This window comes from Hyaena hyaena, unplaced genomic scaffold (genome assembly GCF_003009895.1).
Source record: "Hyaena hyaena isolate Hyena2069 unplaced genomic scaffold, ASM300989v1 scaffold_173, whole genome shotgun sequence".
In the NCBI taxonomy this organism is placed as follows: Eukaryota; Metazoa; Chordata; class Mammalia; order Carnivora; family Hyaenidae; genus Hyaena; species Hyaena hyaena.
This window is the reverse complement of record NW_024080805.1, coordinates 1,228,285-1,248,273: the sequence shown is the minus strand read 5'-3', so window position 1 is coordinate 1,248,273 and position 19,989 is coordinate 1,228,285. Positions and strand designations below refer to the sequence as shown.

General features: G+C 33.8%; 1 protein-coding gene across 7 annotated transcripts in view; it reads right to left on the bottom strand.

Moving 5' to 3' along the window:
* The window catches only part of USP34 (ubiquitin specific peptidase 34), a 252,168-nt gene that overhangs the window by 124,134 nt on the left and 108,045 nt on the right, over positions 1 to 19,989 (bottom strand). For 6 of the 7 annotated variants that reach the window (XM_039240318.1, XM_039240319.1, XM_039240314.1 and 3 more), the window contains 10 exons: positions 18,942 to 19,067; positions 18,643 to 18,772; positions 17,950 to 17,985; positions 17,487 to 17,617; positions 16,044 to 16,654; positions 13,851 to 14,065; positions 9,313 to 9,428; positions 9,095 to 9,222; positions 2,437 to 2,526; positions 14 to 109 (listed from right to left, as the gene is read on the bottom strand). In XM_039240318.1, the coding sequence (XP_039096249.1) occupies positions 14 to 109; positions 2,437 to 2,526; positions 9,095 to 9,222; positions 9,313 to 9,428; positions 13,851 to 14,065; positions 16,044 to 16,654; positions 17,487 to 17,617; positions 17,950 to 17,985; positions 18,643 to 18,772; positions 18,942 to 19,067 (1,679 nt within the window). The remainder of the gene's footprint in view (positions 1 to 13; positions 110 to 2,436; positions 2,527 to 9,094; positions 9,223 to 9,312; positions 9,429 to 13,850; positions 14,066 to 16,043; positions 16,655 to 17,486; positions 17,618 to 17,949; positions 17,986 to 18,642; positions 18,773 to 18,941; positions 19,068 to 19,989) is intronic. The other variant, XM_039240316.1, reaches the window with a different exon arrangement.

The following is a 19,989-nucleotide window of genomic DNA, read 5'->3' as shown; positions in this document are numbered from 1 at the left end:
TTAAGATACTTACAGTGCATGTTTTTGTCTTCCTTCTCTTACAGCTTGAATATAGTATACCAAATTATCAAAGAAAAGCTTCATCATGTTCAGCTCCTTTTCTGCCCACCTGGCCCAAATGAAAGGAAAAAATAATTTTAAAGGCATAGGGGAAGAGAATAAATCTATTCTAAGAGAAAAATGTAGATCTAAAATTTCTTCCAACTTCCAGGTTCTACCAAAAATTTCCCACCAAATATTTACAGGTTCTATTTATATCTTAATTGAGAAAGATACAAAGCAATAGGTCTTAATTTAAAATTCACAAATTGTTTTTAACCTCAAAGTATTTAATCTCTGTGAAGAGGACAAAATGTATGTTAAGTGCTAATTAGAAAGGACTAATATGAGTTAATATTAAACATAGGATGATTCAGTCCATATAAGAATGGACTATGTGCCTTGGTCATTATTTAGAATTTAGCAGAGTGCCTGGCATAGAGTACACATACAGCACAAACTTATTAAGTCAATTGCTTTTTCTGTTTCTGCTTTTTCTGCTTTTTATTGTGGAGTATTTATTTGTTTAAAAAAATCAGGTATTAAGCTCCAAAATTACCTACAAACACAAGAATTTAAAAAAAAGCAAATGATAAATATAATTGCAGATCCCAGGGTGAATACAACACCCGTAACTAACAGAATGCCCCTCACACAATACTACCAATATATCCGCTAAAATGTACAGATATTAAAATTCCAAAATTTCTGATATCATCTACATTTTTACTATATAGCTCTCTTTTCAAAATAAGTTACTCTTGCCTTTACAATCCCTTGATGAAGATGAAGTTAACCCAGAAAACATCTAGTAAGCCTCAGGTTTGAAACCAGTTCCGATACACTTGCAGCATGGCTTTGAGCAAGTAACCTAACCTTTTGAGGTCTGTTTGTTGGTTACCTGAAGATTTACTCAGGGGAAAAGGAATAACAATTTCCAATTGTACAATATGGGCCATAACAATTTAGGAGATAATATATACCAAATGTTGAGTGCTGCTGCACATAATAAATTCAGAGTAGAACTTTCTGTTATTTTGCTGCAAACTAACCCCAGAAGCTGAGAGTTCTTTTAAGTGCTCCACTGGAGATCCAGTCTCAGGTCGGAATACCCTGTGAAATGCCACTGACTGAGCTTATTTACATTTAATTTAAGGATTCAACTAAAAGGGTTTCAACTCTATATATTCTTAGGTTCAGATACTTGATAAGTAACTGACCATACAAAGTTTGCTACTTCTGTAAGATGTAACTCTTTGTTATTCCTTAATATAAACCTCCTCAAATGCCTACAATATATCACCAACTTAACCAAGTTAGCTCTAAGTAAATCCCTTTAATACTTTAGAATTCTATCATTCGACCATTTAAAAACCATCTGAAGAGTCAATGAAACTAGATTCACATTCTTCGTATACTTAAAGGATGGTAAATGCTTTTTCCCTATGCATCTGTTAAGTATTTCAAGGACTTTCCCTACACTTAAAAACTGTATTGTCACTAGAGTCATACTATAATATTAACAAAAGGCACTAAGGATTTTTTTTTTTTTAAGTAGAGGTTCAGGTTAAATAGATCCTATTTAAAAGAGCAAAAAACAGCAAGAGCTTTAATTGAGAACTAACTTCATTCTATTTAGAACTACTGTGAAGTTTTAAGAATTTTTCTAAATAATATTCACTTTGAAAGCAAAGAAGTGCTCTTAACAGTCAATCTTAGATGTGAAAAAGAATTAGGTAAAAAGTTATCTTATTTGACCTCAAAAACGAATTCCTCAATAGGTTTTTCCTAAAATCTAAATGTCCCTGAAATCTCCCCAAAAGTTTACTTTGAATAAAGCAAATAACATATTCATTAATGAAATGCTTGTTAGCCAACTCTCTCAAGAATATTAGCAAAGCTTGGATTAATTTCACATCAAATTACCTATCCTTGAAAACAGTTTAACATTCATTAATCCTAAATTCTCTGTAAATGTACAAGAGTAATAGGGTGGTGTCCAGATTATCCCTAATACAATGTAATGTCTACAATCAATTCCTAGTAATAGGAAAAATAAAAGCAACCTAGATGTTTATTTTAGTGTGTCTCTTTTTCAGGAGTCCTTTACTTTGGCAGATATACTACAAGTCTCCACCTTAAAATTAGAGCATTACTTGCTACAGGATTTTTCTTAAACTATGAAGAAAACAAAAGTCAGATTTTCCTCATGACAGTGATAAAATATCCATGGGCTAAATGACAAAGAGCACTCTGAGAAATCTAAGAAAACATTTGAACCAAACAAAATTCAAATATGCCTGTTACAAAGGAAAGGCTAATAAGTCACTCAAATCTTTGATGACTATGATTATAAAAATTTTTTTTAAAAACTTTTGTTTCTTTTTATTTACTTACATTGTAATCCAATGTGTATCATAACTGCTTCCAAACTGCTGAAAAGTACCAAACAATTTTGGAAGAAGGCGAAGTGAAATTACTACTGATCTGAAACAGCAAAAATAGATATTTATAGAATAAAACAATATGAGATACTATTACTAATTCTAAGTTTTTACAGAAATTCAGCTATTTAAAAATCTTAAATGCAAAACAACTTTAATGAAGTTTACATTATATTTCTTACATAACCTTGAAAAACATTTTCCCTAAAGTTTAAGTTTATTTTATACAATGGGGCAAGAAACCCATTTTAAAATCTCAATTCAAGATAAAGTAAAATACACTATAAACACCGAGAAGAAAGATAAAGAATACTTTCATGAAAAAAAAATTAAGAAGCCACAGATGCTTCTGAGAATTTAATCAAGAAACAGGGACAAGCAGCTTAAGTAAGTTATAGATAACAGGGCTTCTCAAATTTTAATGTGCACTTGATTCACCTGGAATTTTGTTAAAATGCAAATTCTGATTGGCAAGTCTGAGGTAAGAAATTCTGCATTTCTAACAAGCTCACAAATGATATCCAAACTGCTAGTTTGTGAACCACATTCTGAGCAGCAATAATATAGAGAGCATTTTTCCAACTGTGCAAATTATCCTTTTCTCTTTAACTCTCACTTAACAAGATATGCACCCAAGTTGAAAATCACTGCATTATGAGCCAGGCACACCAAATACCTAAAGCATGAAGGAGCAAAAAAAGGTTTAAGAAATCACTCTACAACTTTAAGTAGATCTGAGAGTGTCTATCTTCTGAAAGAAAGGGGTACAGGGAAAATAGAGACATACACATCCCAGAAGTCTCAATAGGCAAGGAGGTTGGTTGCATGAGCCTTAAAAGCAGCAGGATGAACTCCAATGATGTAGTGAATTTTTTTAAGGCTTATATTATGTCATGTAAAAAAATTTTATAAAGAGCAAATTATGCCATCCAAGTTAAGTCCCCCAAAATGCCTACTCTTTTTGAGAAGAGTACCAGGAAAATCAGAGTGTAGGGCTGCACTTCAGAATGGAAGAGAAACATGGCAAATACCAAGTAGGAGAAATTAGAAAGAAAAGAAAACTTCCTGTTCCTTTCTTCTTTTCTCAAATTATTTCTGTTTTAAGTAGGCTCCAAGCCCAACATGGGCTCGAACTTACAATCTGGTGATCACCACTCTGGTTCTACCAACTGAGCCAGTAAGATACTTCAAACACTTCTTGTTTCTGAATAAAATCCAAAGTTGGAGAAATGCATTATCTTTTTTCCCAGCTGACGTTGGGAATACAAAGCCACGTGTGATCTGACTCATTTCTCTTTTCATTCTAACTTAATTTCCTTCTAATTTTCCTCTTTATTATCCCTACCTCACATATACCTAAGCACATTCTTGCTTTAGGGCTTTGCTAGTGCAGAAATCCTTCCCTCACTTTATTCAGATTTCCTCAACTGTCAGCAGAGGATGAACCCTGAACACTTCCACTGCCCCAGGAGCCTCTTTATTCCTTCTCAATTTTTCTTCATTCATCATCATCTAATAAATAATTAATCCCTTATTTAATGTGTCTACCACTAGTATGTGCTTGATGAGAGCAATGACTGTCTTAGTCATTAAAAAAGCCTGCATATGGTACTCAATTAATATAGATTAGCTAAAATAATGATCTAGCAAAGAACTAAAGGCAAGATTTTCAAGGAAGGAGGAAGAACAAGTGTAAAATACTAATACAATCATGAAGGATGAGGACAGAAAAACAATACAACAGATGACAAAAGAAACGGCATATTAAGAGAATGTTAAAGGATCAAAGTCACATTAGTAAAAATTAAGTAAGTGCCAAGTAAATATTCTTTAAATATTTAAAAATATTTAAATGTTTAAGTATATTTTTTATATTAAACTTTTTAATGTTTTTATGTTTATTTATTATTGAGACAGAGAGAAACAGAGCATGAAAGGGGAGGGGCAAAGGGAGAGAGAGACACAGAATGTGAAGCAGGCTCCAGGCTCTGAGCTGTCAGCATAGAGCCTGATGTGGGGCTCGAACCCACAAACTGTAAGATCATGACCTGAGCCGAAGTCGGACACTTAACTGACTTGAGCTACCGAGGCGCCTATAAACTTTTATATTTTTCAACAAGTTGCACAATAATGAAAATTGCAAAAAGGGACCATGAAAAATTAGGGGCAATCAATTTTAGATTTTTTATCTAAAAATTTCTGTCAAAATTTCAGAAACATTAAGATACATATTAACTTGACCTAAGGTTTTACAAGCATAAAATCAGTAAAAGATATCACAAAGAAAAAATACACAGAAAATTTTCATCTAAAATCACAAAAGCAAATTTCAAAATTGTTTGCTTAGTGTGATTTTAACAATGCTTTAAAATATAAATAAACAAAATCTAGAAGAGATATATCTTACTTTAAGAAGGTACTATGACAAGTCTTATAGTGTGCAATAGTTGTATGGAAATCTTATTATTTCTTGCAATAGTGTTAAACGTCTAGACTGTTTAAATTTACTTTCCAAATTTTCTACAACAAACATGATTTCATTTCATAAAATGTAATGTCGCTTGACAATAATGAATGAACTCCAGGGGTTGACTGGATACTGGTTTAGATGAGTGGATAATGGTATGGTTCATGTAACTGAATAACCAAAAACAGGAATGTAGAAACAGGACAATTTATAAACATTGAGTTATCAGGGACTGATTACATTTTATAGGACTAAAACATTTCTTTAAAAGTTGATCAGGGCGCATGGATGGCTCAGTCAGCTGAACGTCTTTCACTCAGGTCATGATCTTGTGACTTGCATCCAGCTCTGTGCTGACAGTTCAGAGCCTGGAGCCTGCTTCAGATTCTTTGTCTCCCTCCTTCTCTACCTCTCCTCCACTCATGCTGTCCTCTCTCAAAAACAAACATTAAAAAAATTATTAAAAAAACATTTCAAAGAACACAGAAGACACACATTTAAAGCACTATAAATGGTTTCTAAGAAATAACCAAATCAGGATCAAATGATCAAAATGGTCCCAAAACAATACAACTTCTTATTTAAATTGCTAAATTTAAAAGGAAAAAATGATATAAAGTACTGAGTACATACTGAAAATTATTAACATAGCTATAAAATCAGGGAAGATGGGGTGCCTGGGTGGCTTAGTCGGTTAAGCATCCGACTTTCGCTTAGGTCATGATCTCGCGGTTCGTGGGTTCGAGCCCCGCGTCGGGCTCTGTGCTGACTGCCAGCTCAGAGCCTGGAGCCTGTTTCAGTCTGTGACTCCCTCTCTCTCTGACCCTCCCCTGCTCATGCTATCTCTCTCTCCTAGAAATAAATAAAACATTAAAAAATAAAATAAAATAAAATCAGGGAAGATAATTTACTGATAATAATAATGTATTTCAATGTTAAAAGTCACAAGATCTACCAACCTGTTCCAATTAAAATTATATTGTAGAATTTTTCCTGTACCAACTACATGTCCATCAACTGATGAATGGATCTAGAAGATGTGGTCTACAAATACAATGGAATACTACTTGGCAATGAGAAAGAATGAAATCTGGCCATTTGTAGCAACATGGATGGAACTGGATGATATTATGCTAAGTGAAATAAGTCAGTCAGAGAAAGATACCATATGTTTTCACTCACATGTGCATCTGGTGAAACTTAAACAGAAGACCATGTGGGAGGGGAAAAAAGTTACAGAGAGAAAAGGAGGCAAACCATTAAGAGATTCCTAAATATGGAGAACAAATTGAGGGTAGATGGGGGGAGGGGGAGAAGGTGGGTGATGGGCATTGAGGAGTGCACGTGTTGGAATGAGGGCACTAGGTGTTGTATGGAAACAATAAACTATAATATAAAAAAAATAAACTTATTAATTTTTGCCACAACAGTTTTGATTGCTGATGTGCTTACAAAATTCAGCATAAAAAAAAGGATTGTTACATTCAAACCTACTTTAAGGATGAAATTTTCAAATACAAAACACAAAATACAAATAAGCAACAATGTGTTTAAGGATAAAAAGGTTCAATGATCCAGAGTAACAAGGGACTGATTTTAGACTTAATAAAAAATGTTATTACCCTAAAATGCCCTAGCTCTTTGCCTCAATCCAAAAGTTACTATTGTAACCAGAAGCTTATTACTAGGCAACAATGTAATATTCCTATAATTACCACCAAGGAAATATTATGTTGCCTTAGCAGAATGAACACATTTGCTGGTGTTATTCACAAAGTTATGTTTCAGTGATTTTTTCCTAATCCTGGACTCCATATTTTAAGACTGATGCTTTTTACAAAATGCTTTTCAGTTGTTATAAATTATAGTACATACCAAAAGTTGACATGAAATGCTATACACAACACAGTCTTTATAGAGGAGAAAACAAAAGCAGTATATACTACCATCCATTTCTTAATTATACAAACCTTTACTTATATAAACAGGGTCCTTGACACATGATCACTCAAAATCAACCATTTTACAGTCTCACATATTGCTTGCAATCTTTTTAACAGATAAGCCTGTAATTATTGATATAATCTTTAAAAAAATCTTTAAAGGCTGCATATTTCATGTTTCACAATCTTACTGAAGTATACGTGGAAAAAGATGTAAGTATCTAATAATTCAAGATAGCAAGAGGTGAACATACCTGTACAAATGAGCACCCCCATCAAGAAATAAATCATTACCAACATACATCTGGCTTTCATTGTGCTCCTGTTTCAGTTACTAAATAACCCAACAGTAACCATTATCCTGACTAACTACAATCATTTTCCTGTTTTTACACTTTACATAAATAACAGTCATCTATTCTCTTGTATCTGGCTTCTTACACTCAACATCATGTCTGTGAGTTTCATCCACACTATTCCATGCAGCCATAGTTCATTCAATGTTACTCCTATAATTTCATTGAAAAAAGAGTCCATCATTTAGTTTTCCTTTCTACTCTTTTTTGACACTTAGACAGCTTTATAAAGACTATGTAGTTATTTTGAATAATGCTGCTATGAAGATTCTTTTTTTTTTTTTTTAAGTTTATTTACTTTGGAGAGGGGAACATGACAGAAGCAGAGAGAGAGAGAGAGAGATCTAAAGTGGGCTCTGCACTGACAGCAAAGAGCTTGATGTGGGGCTTGAACTCACATACTGTGAGATTATGACCTGAGCCAAAGCTGGATGCTTAACCGACTGAGCCACTCAGGTACCCCAGCTATGAACATTCTTAAATGTGCCTTTGGGTAATCATCTGGATGTCTTTCTATAAGGCACGTACTTAGCAGTGGAACTGCTGGGTCTTCGGGTATGCAGATGCACATATAAGAAATATAAACTGTCACAACCTCTTAAAAAAAACTGTTTATTGGTTCCACAAAGGCATCTAAAAGATAATTAACATTTTAAAATTAACTGCTGTACTACCTACATAAATGATAAAATACCATCCAGCCATTAAAAGCATTCCTTTAAAGAAAATGTATGTCAAGTGATGCAACTGATCCGCTAACAGAGGTCTATTAGTGGTTTCTTATACCTGTATGAAGAAATTGTTCAAATTATATAACTCTTTAAAGATAAAAAGTAGAAAATGTCACACATACTTTTTCTAATTCAACAGATTAAAGTAAAGTTTAAAGCACTTAAACATTCAATGAAATTAAAGATTTATAGCAAGCTTAGGCAGAGGTGTGAAAACATTATGTGAATAGAACAGAATACAATACATTCAATTAGTAACTGAATTCACTATAATAGAGATAGCATTACCAAAGTAGTGTAAGATAAAGGAAACCTGAAACTATACCAATGGAAAAGAACTGAAAATCAAAAATTGCAGTAATCTTCTGAGCCCCAATAAGTATATGGCAGAATTCCTTTTTTCCCAAAAATTTTTTCAACATTTATTCATTTTTGAGATAGAGAGGGACAGAGTACAAGCAGGAGAGGGGCCTAGAGAGAGGGAGACACAGAGTATGAAGCAGGCTCCAGGCTCTGAGCTGTCGATATAGAGCCTGATGCAGGGCTCAACTCACATACTGTGAGATCATGACCTGAGCCAAAGTAGGATGCTCAATTGACTGAGCCATCCAGGCACCCCATTACATGGCAGAGTTCAAACTAGAAAAAACCACTAACCTAATTTTTCATGCATTACAGAAGTCAAGACACAAAAGATCACCCAGATGGAAGAACAATGTCATTATCAAAATGTTTGTATTTCAGCTTAAGTTTAATTTCATTTATCTTATTTAGGTTGTTTTATATATGACACAGTTCAAGAACATGTAACTGTAATTTGGAAACACAGCAGTCACCACTATGTTCCCAAAGTCAAGAATAAAATATTATTATTACTCTGTTTCTGTTGGAGGATATCTAATCAAGGGTGTCAAAAGTGCTGAAAAAGAAAGTCTTAAAAAAAAAAAAACAAAACCCTGTGAGGTAAAAAAAATCTTTGAATCTAAGAAAACCACAATTACTTAAGAAGAAACTGGTTGTTTATGGTTCATTAAATGCTATCAATCCAACAGTCAGTAAAGAATACACACAATGAACTTTGACTATTATATAAAAAAAATTAATTCCCATTTACCTGTTGTTTCCTAAATTTTCAAGGCAACCTTCAATGAATCTCATTCGAATCTGTCTATCCGTAAACCAACATACTAAGGAACAGAGAAGCTTCTCTGCTTCATTTATTAATCCTTCAGAAAGATTAACCTACAAAAAAATGTATACACATAAAGTTAGATTCTCCTGAATGAATTTTGCTGTAATTTTGTAGTCTTTTCACTCTATTAAGTAACTTACTGCATCATCATCTTGAACTATATCCCACAACAAAGTATTTCCTTTCTTGCAAACGTTATCCAAATTAATGTCTGTCACAGCATTACTGTTGAATTGATGTTTATGAACTGCAGGTCCTGAAGGAACAAAATATAACACACTATAGAGAAATGCAACTGACTGAAATTGTGAATTATAGCAATCATAACATTAACAAATCCAAAGTAAAGTACAATTTATTCTTACAATAAAAACAATACAAGATTAACACAACAGTTGCTTTGTGAGGAGCATACTGTTTAGAAATGGAGTTAAGACTGAAGTTAAGAAAAGAGTTTTCTTCTCAGTCTCTTCATTATTTCTAGTAAGTATGATTGTTTTTCTCATGTCAAGTGAACTATATATAAGTGCTTGAAACTCAAATTAAGCTTAAAGGTAATTTTCTTGAAATAATTCTATATAGCCAAGGAACATTCTTCTAAATTACCTTCTATATAATGCTTTTAAATTTTTTTTATGTTTATTTTTGAGACAGACAGAGACAGACCATGAGCAGGGGAGGGGCAGAGAAAGAGAGAAAGAGACACACACACAGAATCTGAAACAGGCTCCAGGCTGAGCTGTCAGCACAGAACCAGATGCGGGGCTCATGAGCTGAGCTGAAGTCGACTGACTGAGCCACCCAGGCGCTCCCTGTATAATGTTTTATATCTCTACATTTAACAAGCTGTATTGAAGATGATTTACCCATAACATTCAATTAAATTCAAAGATTCTGTTGTAATAATTCAGACTTTGTGTGCCAAGCTAAATAAATTCTCACTTGTTCTAGTAAGTAAAAATGCTTGTCTTTTTAAATAGCTTTACCATGAAATTTCCTTACTGAATTGTACATATACAATGATTTCATTAAAACAAGAATTGTGCAACCATCAACATTAATGTTTGAAGCACTTTCACCACTCTAAAACATTCCTTCATATCTAATTACAATTAATTCCTCCCACATTTCCCAGCTCTAATCCATTTTTCCATCTGCCTTTTCTAGAAATTTTATGTAAATGGAATCATACAATTTGTGTAGTTTTACATCTGAATTTGTTCACTTAGCAAAATATGTTCTGAGGTTCATCAGTATCAAAGCCAATTAAAATAGTAGTGTGTACATTTTAATTATAGAATAATATTCTATTACATGGAAACTTTTCATTTTTATTATATTCAACAGTTAATAAACACTTGGGAGTTTCTAGTCTCTGGCTAATATGAATGATGCTGCCATAAACATCTGTATAACAAGCCTATATGGACACATGCTTTTCTTTCTCTTTAGTAAAGTGGAATTAGTGAATCACAAGATAAATGTGTATTTAACATTTGAAGAATGGCCAAACTGTTTTCCAAAATGTTTGTGCCGTTTTACATTCCCACCAATAGTTTATTAACAGAGTATCAGTTCCTGTTCCTCCACATCCCCACAACACATGAGCAGGGTCACTTTTTTTAATTTTAGCCATTCTAATAGGTGTGCAGTAAAATCTCACTGTGATTTAAAAATTTTTATTTGATGAGATGCCTAAGTGGCTCAGTCAGTTAAGTGTCCCACTCTTGATTGTGACTCCAACCATGATCTCCCAGTCCGTGGGATCCAGTCCCATACCAGGCTCTGCTCTGTCAGGAGAAGCTCAAACTCACGAACTATGAGACAATGACCTGAGCTGAAATTAGGAGACAGCTGCTTAACTGACTGAGCCACCCAGGAGTCCCTCAAATAAATAAACATTTTTTAAAATGTGCATTTCCCTAATGACTAATGATGTTTTAGCACCTTTTCATGTGCTATCATTTATTTGTGTATCTTCTTTCTTTGCTTAATTACTACTGAGTTGCAAAAGTTCCTGTATATTCTGGGTATAAGCTCTTTAGGAGATACGTAATTTGCAAATATTTCTCCCAGTCCTTGGCCTGCCTTCTTTCTGGTGATTTTGTTTGTTTTAGTATTTCTTTTTTAGCTTAATTTTATTAACGTATAATGTAAACACATAATCAAGATATAGAATACTTATATCACCACAAAACGTTCCTTTATGACCTTTTACAATCATTCTCTACTATCAGTCCCTAGGTAATCATTAAGTAGATTTCAACCATTATACACTAATTTATAAAACACTGGACTGCGAGTAACTTGTTCTGCATGTATTCCGCAAGATGAGCAAACATTTCTAATAAATTTTAACTTGATAAACGAGCTATGTCTTGCAACACGAGTAGTATACGACACTGAATGTCACATGATCACAACTGAGCCAAGATTCCTGAAATTTGCTTTGATATATGGGCTGTTTGATTATAGCATATTCCTTGAATGAATTATGCAAGCAAACCAAGGTTTCATTGTACTTTTGAACATTCCAGAACTGTATATTGTGATATCCAGTATGTTGTACACCCTTTTGATTTCATTTGCTTAAAATGATGTTTTTTGACATTTATCCATTATGTTGCATGTATTAGTTCCTTCCTTCTTACTAATGAATAGTATTACCTCGTGTAAATATACCATATTTTGTTAACCTGCCAGTTAATTCCAGTTGAAGTTTTTATGAGACAGGTATGAGCATTCAACGTACAATCTTTTTGTGGACATATGTTTTCATTTCTTGGGTAAATAACCCAGATAGGAATTGGTGGGTCATATAGAGAGATACAAGTTCAACTTTAGAAGAAACTATTAATAGGTCCCCAAAACAGCTGTATTGATTCATACTCAACAGCAATGGAGAGTTCTAGTTCCTCTAGAAGATAGTATCATTTTTTTTTTTTAAATGTTTTATTTATTTCGGACAGAGAAAGAGACAGCATGAGCAAGGGAGGATCAGAGAGAGAAGGAGACGCAGAATCTGAAGCAGGCTCCAGGCTCTGAGCTAGCTGTCAGCACAAAGCCCGACGCGGGGCTCGAACTCACGAACCGTGTGATCATGACCTGAGCCGAAGTCGGACGCTTAACCGACTGAGCCACCTAGGCGCCCCGAAAATAGTATCATTTAATATCATTAGTCTTTAATTTTATCCATTCCAGTAGGTATATAATAGTACTGCACCGTGGTAGTAATTTTTTGAATCTCTCAGGTATTTGGAGATATTAAGCATCAGTTTCATGTATTTATTGACCACAGTTTTGTATCTTCTTTTAACTAGTCAAATCTTTAGCCCATTTTTTCTTTTGCCCTCTTTTCTTAAGGTAGGCATCATCCCTAGTACAGAGCCCAACATGACCATGAGATCAAGATCTGAGCTGAAATCAAGAATCAGACACTTAACCAACTGAGCCATCCAGAAGCCCCTCCCTCCTTTTTTTGCCCATTATTTAAACTAAATTGTGTTACTGTATTAAAAAGTACTTTAGTGCTAAATAGTTATACAAGGTAGACTCAGAAAGCATTAATATACATAATAATTCTGCTCAATATCTAACTTCATGTAGTAAAAAAATATGTTCAATACTGAGTAAAAGGAAAATAGAATGGTGAAAATTTAGTAAATACAGTATCAAATTCAACTGAATTCAATCTTAACCTATTCATTTCTCCAAAAACCTTAATAACGCAAAAATAAAAAAAGTCAAGGTACCCTTACCTGTATCATGCACAGGTAACATGAAATCAATTAAATTACTGCCAACGTCCATAAATTATATCTCCAAATTTGATTATGGCTTTTTAGCATAAACCTAATCCATCAGGTTTACCTAGTCTGTACTGGTACACCAAAACCCATTTCCTAGGCTAGTAGGTGCTGATACTACCTTAAAAAGCATCAGGTTGGACCTTTATTCTAATTTTTTAAATTATATACCACCTTATTTTTTTGAAATGTACTTGACACACAAAGTTTCATTAGTTTCAAGAAGTTGAACCTTTAAATTGCTAATTCTAAAACTATTCTTCCCACTTAATCTGTCTCTCTTTCCTCTTTTTTTTAATTATTCTTTAACCTCCTCTAACCTCCATTCTTCCAAGTATGGTCATGTCCTATTACTTTTAAAGACTGATTTGAAATGATTGGAACCATCATTTTCTGGACATTTCTATCACACCAAATGCAACACTCTGCCCTTTAGCAGCTACCTCTGCTCTTATTTCTCCCCAAGCCTCCCTGAGGTAACCATTAATCTACTTTCTATTCACTACAGATTTGACTATGTTAGACATTTTACATAAATGGACTAATATAACGTATGACCCTGCACTATCTTCTACTTTTAGCTCCTTGCATTTCTAAATATAAAATTTAATACAGCCATTTATTTTCTAAAATACAAGCGTATAATTTTATATATATTAGGTATTTTCTTTCCTAGCTAAGTGTCTCTTTAGAGACATGTGGCCTTTATGCTCATGATGGAGTATTCATAATAATTTCCTTCCCTAGGAAAGAAAACAAACCACATAGGTATGATCTGGCAAAAATTTAAGTATAACATTAAATATTGAATCCTTTTAACAATATAAATTTTTTTTAAGAAAGTAAATATTTTACTTACTACAAAACCTTACCTTGACTAAGATGTTCATGGTAAATAGATGCTAAATTGGGAAGATGTTGTTGGAGATGAGATGTTAGCTCTGCATGTGAATTAATCTGAACTAGTTCCTCTTCACACCCAGATTCTTCACCATCAAAATCAGCCATGTTTTTTTCTGATTTTGCACTGACCTGGGAGCTACTGCAACTGACATCATCTGCACTTAGCATATCATCTACCATATGCCTATAACACACAGAAAAGCACAAAGTTAAAACACATGCTGTGAATCACACAAAAATTCTCTCAAAAACTAAAACTTCACTACGTCAGAACTATAAATTAATTACACAATATACCCACATATTGTGTGACCGATCAACACACTTCACTAAAACAAACTCAGAGTATTTTTAGGGAAGATCAGTAAACTCACTGTTACATAACTAATTTATGAACTCAATCACAATGTGAAACCTTGTACAACTCCAAAACCAAATGAGATTACCACCAGGAAAATACTTCCATTTTAAGGCTGCAATCTAGATGTGGTTATTAACCAGAAGACTTTTATTCAATACAAACACCTATGAAAACAACACCTAGTAAGCATTTACTTCTGAAACATACCATACTGAGTACTTTAAGGACGGAAAACAAAAAACAAAAAACAAAAAAAAAGAAATAGAACATGAAGAAAAAATGGTCAGGATTAATTTAGAGATTCACAAGCAGTACCTTATACAGAAAACATGGGAAGTGCTGATATGAAAACTGTAGGTCTTATGAAGTAGGAATTGTGGCTATGAAAACGAAAAGATCTGCAAAGTGTCAAAATGAATGTATTTCACTTCAGTTTTACAAACTAATTGCTTTATCTTCCTTATGAGCTATCCTGGGAAGAACTCTGAATATGTTATGTGTAAAATGTCAGACTATAAACCACTGGTTCTCAATCACAGGAGGATACTGGACAATGTTTAGAGATATTTTTGGTTATCACAACGTGGGAGATGCTGCTGGCATCTAGAGATAGAGATTAAAGACGATGTTAAACATCCTAGAACACATTCACATTACTGCAAATTCAAAACAGAATTATCTGTTTCAAAATGTCAATACTGCCAAGACTGAGAGACACCATCTTAAATTCATATGGGTTAGTAATAATAGATAAAGGCAAAGAAAATAAAGTAGTAATATATATTGATATGTAGTTCTCCCAAACAACCACACTAAATTCTGAAAGTCCTGGCAAACTGCCAAGTCTAAGAAAACTAATACTGATAAGCCACATATTTATATTTTATTGCTAATTAAAATTTACTACTTATATGACGGTAATAAACAGCAGCTAACATATATTGAGCTCTTTTATGTACCAAGCACATCAGCCCATAAAATGTTCACATTAAAACCCAAAAGGTAAGTACTTACGTTCCTATTTTACAGATGAGAAAATGACTGACACAAAAATTAAGTACTTTTCCCAATATTTTAACACCTAGTGAATCACTTACTTCTAATTGCCACAGGTATATCTCACAAATAGTCAAAAAGCTTTATCCTTATTCATACCCTAAAATTAGGATGTGTGTAAAATTTCCTTTTCATGATCACAATTTAATGGAAGTTTCCACAAGCAATCTTATTTCTGCTTTAAGGCAACTATTACAAGGAGATAAAGATCTAGATCTGTGTTGTACAACATGACAGCGACTAGCCAAATATGGTCATTGCACATATTGAAAAGTGGCTGATCTAAACAGAAATGTGCTGTAAATATAAAACATACATAGAACACTGAAGCTTTATTACAAAAGGAAGAAAAATATCTTTCTTTTTATACTGACTACATACAGAAATATTTTAGGTATTACTGCTTTAAATAAATTTCATAATTAAAATTAATGTCACCTATTCTGTTTTGCTTTTAAAAATGTGCTCAGAAGCAAATAAACAATTACATACTTGTAGCATGTATTTGAATTTACATTATATTCTTATTTGCACTAATCTAGAATATACTGCAATTCAATAAATACAAGCTATAATTGCTTCCCTAAAGGAAATATCAGATTATTTTTGGTAAACATTTTATTTTTTAAGTAATCTCTATGCCCAACATGGGGCTCAAATTCACAACCCAGAGATCAAGAGTTGCATGCTCTATGAACTGAGCCAGCCACACTCCACAATATAATCTATTTTTCATGAGACTTACCCATCATGGTGGTGATGATGGTGGTGGTGATGGTGGTGGTGATGTTGTGGACCAATAAACTGCCGACAATTAAATAATTCATTCCCAATAGTCTCCCCAAGAAAATCCCCAGTGCGTGTAATACAAGATTCCTGAGATGCTTGTGCTATATGAGCAGCATTCATTTCCCCTGAAATATCATTTTCTGGATCTTCAGAGTGTGAACAGGCATCTAGCATTCGTATTCGATTATCTACTGAAGGCAATGACTCAGTGTTAAAAACCAGGTCCTTTCCTGTTCCATTGCTTGTCCCACTTCTTTCTGATGGGCCTTGGGAATCCCCTAAACAAATGCCTGCTTGGCTTTCTAATTTTCTGTTCCGAAGATCTGTACAACTGCTTTTAGGAGGATTATGACCATGATCGTCTTCTTCTTCTTCTTCTTTAAGGGCTTCAATATCTGCAATGTCTTCTGATTGTACCTCACTCCCAGGGCTCCCAGCTGACTGGCTGGCATGGCTAGAATTCACCTCATTGCTCGATCCATCACTATGCCCACTACTGCTACCAGGACCACTGCTTCCATCTTCACCACTGTTGGCAGTTTCATCAGAACTTCCCTGCATGGATTCCTAGATTTAGAAAAAAACAGACTTAAATAAATACTTAAACTAGTATGAAAAAAGTAACTGACACGAACACACTGTACATTTTATTTTTTATTTTTTTTTAAATATTTTTATTTATTTCTAGGATAGAGAGAGACAGCGTGAACAGGGGAGGGTCAGAGAGAGAGGGAGTCACAGACTCTGAAACAGGCTCCAGGCTCTGAGCTGGCTGTCAGCACAGAGCCCTACGCGGGGCTCGAACCCACGAACCGCGAGATCATGACCTAAGCGAAAGTCGGACGCTTAACCGACTAAGCCACCCAGGCGCCCCTACACTGTACATTTTAAAAGTCTGCCCCAAGGGGCACTTGGGTGTCTCATCAGTCGGTTGAATGTCTAACTCTTGATTTTGGCTCAGGTCATGATCCGAGGGTTGTGGGATTGAGTCCAGTGTTGGGCTCCATGCTCATTGTGGATTCTCTCTCTCCCTCTCTGTCCTTCCCCCTCTCACTTACACAAGTGCACACGCTCTCTAAAATAAAAACTAAAGTGCAAACCCATCACTGCAGAAACATCTGCCTGTCTACAGTGACACTTTAACTTTCCTCCCACACCCATCTCTGCTAACGTGAAATTTTCCTTTTAAAAAAAAAAGTCTGCTATAATCATGACAGACTCCTTTAAACAATACAAAATAGAATTGAAAACACACAAAACTTTAAAGAACCTCAATAACTACTACTTACAGGAGAGACTTGAAAATGGACTATGTTTATATTTCCAGTTCAAAGGATAAACATGACAAAAACCCCAAAATCCAAAAATCTTGTTAAAGCAGGAAAATATGTTTTCATACCTCTGTGTCTGAAAGTCGTTGTTGTACATGTTTTGTTCTATTAATAAGTTGCTCATCCATTTCTATGTCACTGCCTCCACTCTGATGAGTATCACTGTTATCACTGCTTTGAGGACTAGCTGCAGGTGACCCTATGTTAAATAGATTTTACATTTTTACTCTTAATATGTATTAAGATAGATTTATGAGAATGACATAATCCTTTGATTCTTTCATTCACAAAATCTTTATGTTAAATAGCCAAAAAATATAATCTGGAAACATGTTAACATTCATCAATTATTTCTGAAGAGGATATATATGATTTCAATTGAGAATAAGATGGTTAGCCAGTTAAGGGTTGGTATCTACTCAAAATAACTTTATGGCCCTGATACAAATATAGTATATAAAATTAATTCTACATGATCAAGAAAACAAAACTACAAGTCATCTTGCCATGCATTTCTAAGACTCAACTTACAAGGTGATGGGGCTGCTCTTCTGAGCTCTTCTTCCTCTGAAGGAAAAGGAAAAAACAGGAGGGAAATATTCTAAGTGACTTATCTTCTTTGGAAGATTATCAACTGCTCTGATTACTATTAAAAAATCAACCAAATACAGGCAGAGAAACCTGAAATAACAAAGTCCCTAACACCTACAATAGTTGTGTGTGCCTGAATGGAAAATCCTAATGAAAGCGTAGTTATATAACGTCAAGAGACCAAAAAATGGGGTAAAGGTGATAAGGTTTTATAAAGCCCTGGAAAGCTATACCTATAAAAGCACCCATAAAAAACCTGAAGTGAGACAGCTTTTGAATTAGAAAACACACACAGAGAATTGTACCATTATGATCTGCTCTAAAAATTATTTCTAAAACAAAGTATGTTGCTTGTTTTCTAACCAAAAGCTCCAAAGCTGTTATGAAATGGTTGTCCTCCACCTCACGGGAAAATAATGAGAGAAAATCAAATAACTACTGCAATTTTATTACTACTCTTTCCTTGAAGAGTAAACCAAAAATATTAGCTAACACCAATTTATTAACCCTTTAACAAATACCCTATCCCTCATCTCAAACTTATTTTGAAGTTAATACTGAAAAGAAACTACTTCAACTTTGAATTACAAAATTTAGAAAAATTCCTTTAAAAATATATCACACTTTACTAACCTTTCTTATTTCCAATGGGAAGATTAGTATTTAATAATGATGCAAAAGAACTCTGTTTTGACAGCTGAGCCTTAGCTGCTAGTGCATTGTTCCATAATGCTTTAATTAACATTGATGCCAAGTACAATGTCTTTTAAAAAAAGAGAGAGGTTGAAATTAGCGTTACAGAACAAATTTAATATCCTTTTTCCTAAAAGAAATGCAAACACTAATAACCCACAAATTAAGTTATGGGCATCATAAATAAATCTTCACATTAAAAAAAAGTCTACCATTACATTATGTTTTAAATATATTACCTGTTCAGTATGAACACTAGGCTCCAGAGCAGAGACCAGATTAAGGAGATGTCTAAGTGGTACTGGATCCAAATTCTTGATGAGTGATGGAAATAGGTCATGTATATACCGACTACAATGTTTCAACTACAAAATAAAGAAAGGTAGAAACAATAATTAAAAATAATTATGCTACAAAAATAAACAACCTGATACCAAAAAGTTCTACAGAAAAGTTCTACAGTTTAAAAATCAAGAAAGTAGTTCAAACAATATTTTCAAATATGCTGGAGAAATGTTCATTGCCATATATCATAAGTGGCAATATATAAAATTGTGATAATAAAATTCCACTGAGGCAGAACTTTATCTTATCAAAAGAAACAACTTAATTTTCCAGACACAAGAGGGAAGCACACAATAAAAAAATTTGTGGAATCCAAGTATGAAGAGAATGATGATTAAATTTATCATATATCTATATCATGAAATAAAAACAAATTAGTGTATTAAAATGTAAATAGTTGCAAATAAAATAATAAATTGCAATTAAAAGAGAAAAACAAATTAAGTATTTTAAATGAAATATATTTTTCATACTAAATGGTTATAAAGTATTCATATAGGTACGCCCAGGTGGTTCAGTTGATTACGCGTCTCACTTTGGCTCAAGTCATGCTCTCATGGCTCATGGGTTAGAGCCCCATTTCAGACTCTGTGCTGAGAGCTCAAAGCCTGAAGCCTACTTTGGATTCTGTGTCTCCCCCTCTCTTTCCTCCTCTCCCCCACTCACACTATGTCTCTCAAAAAAAAATTTTTTTTTAAAGTACTCATACAACATGCTCATTTTACTAGAGTATACAATAGAAACTCCCTTAAAATAAGGGTCTACATAGCAATAAACCAAGAAACAGAAAATCTCCTTATACTAAACAGAATGAAAGTAACATTTACAAAGATACAACTATTAACTATTACAACACTGTGTAAAATAAGTATCTTCTGTAACCATCAAGCAAATTCAAGATACGTAACAAATAAGGGCAAGCCTGTAATTCCCAATTTGAAG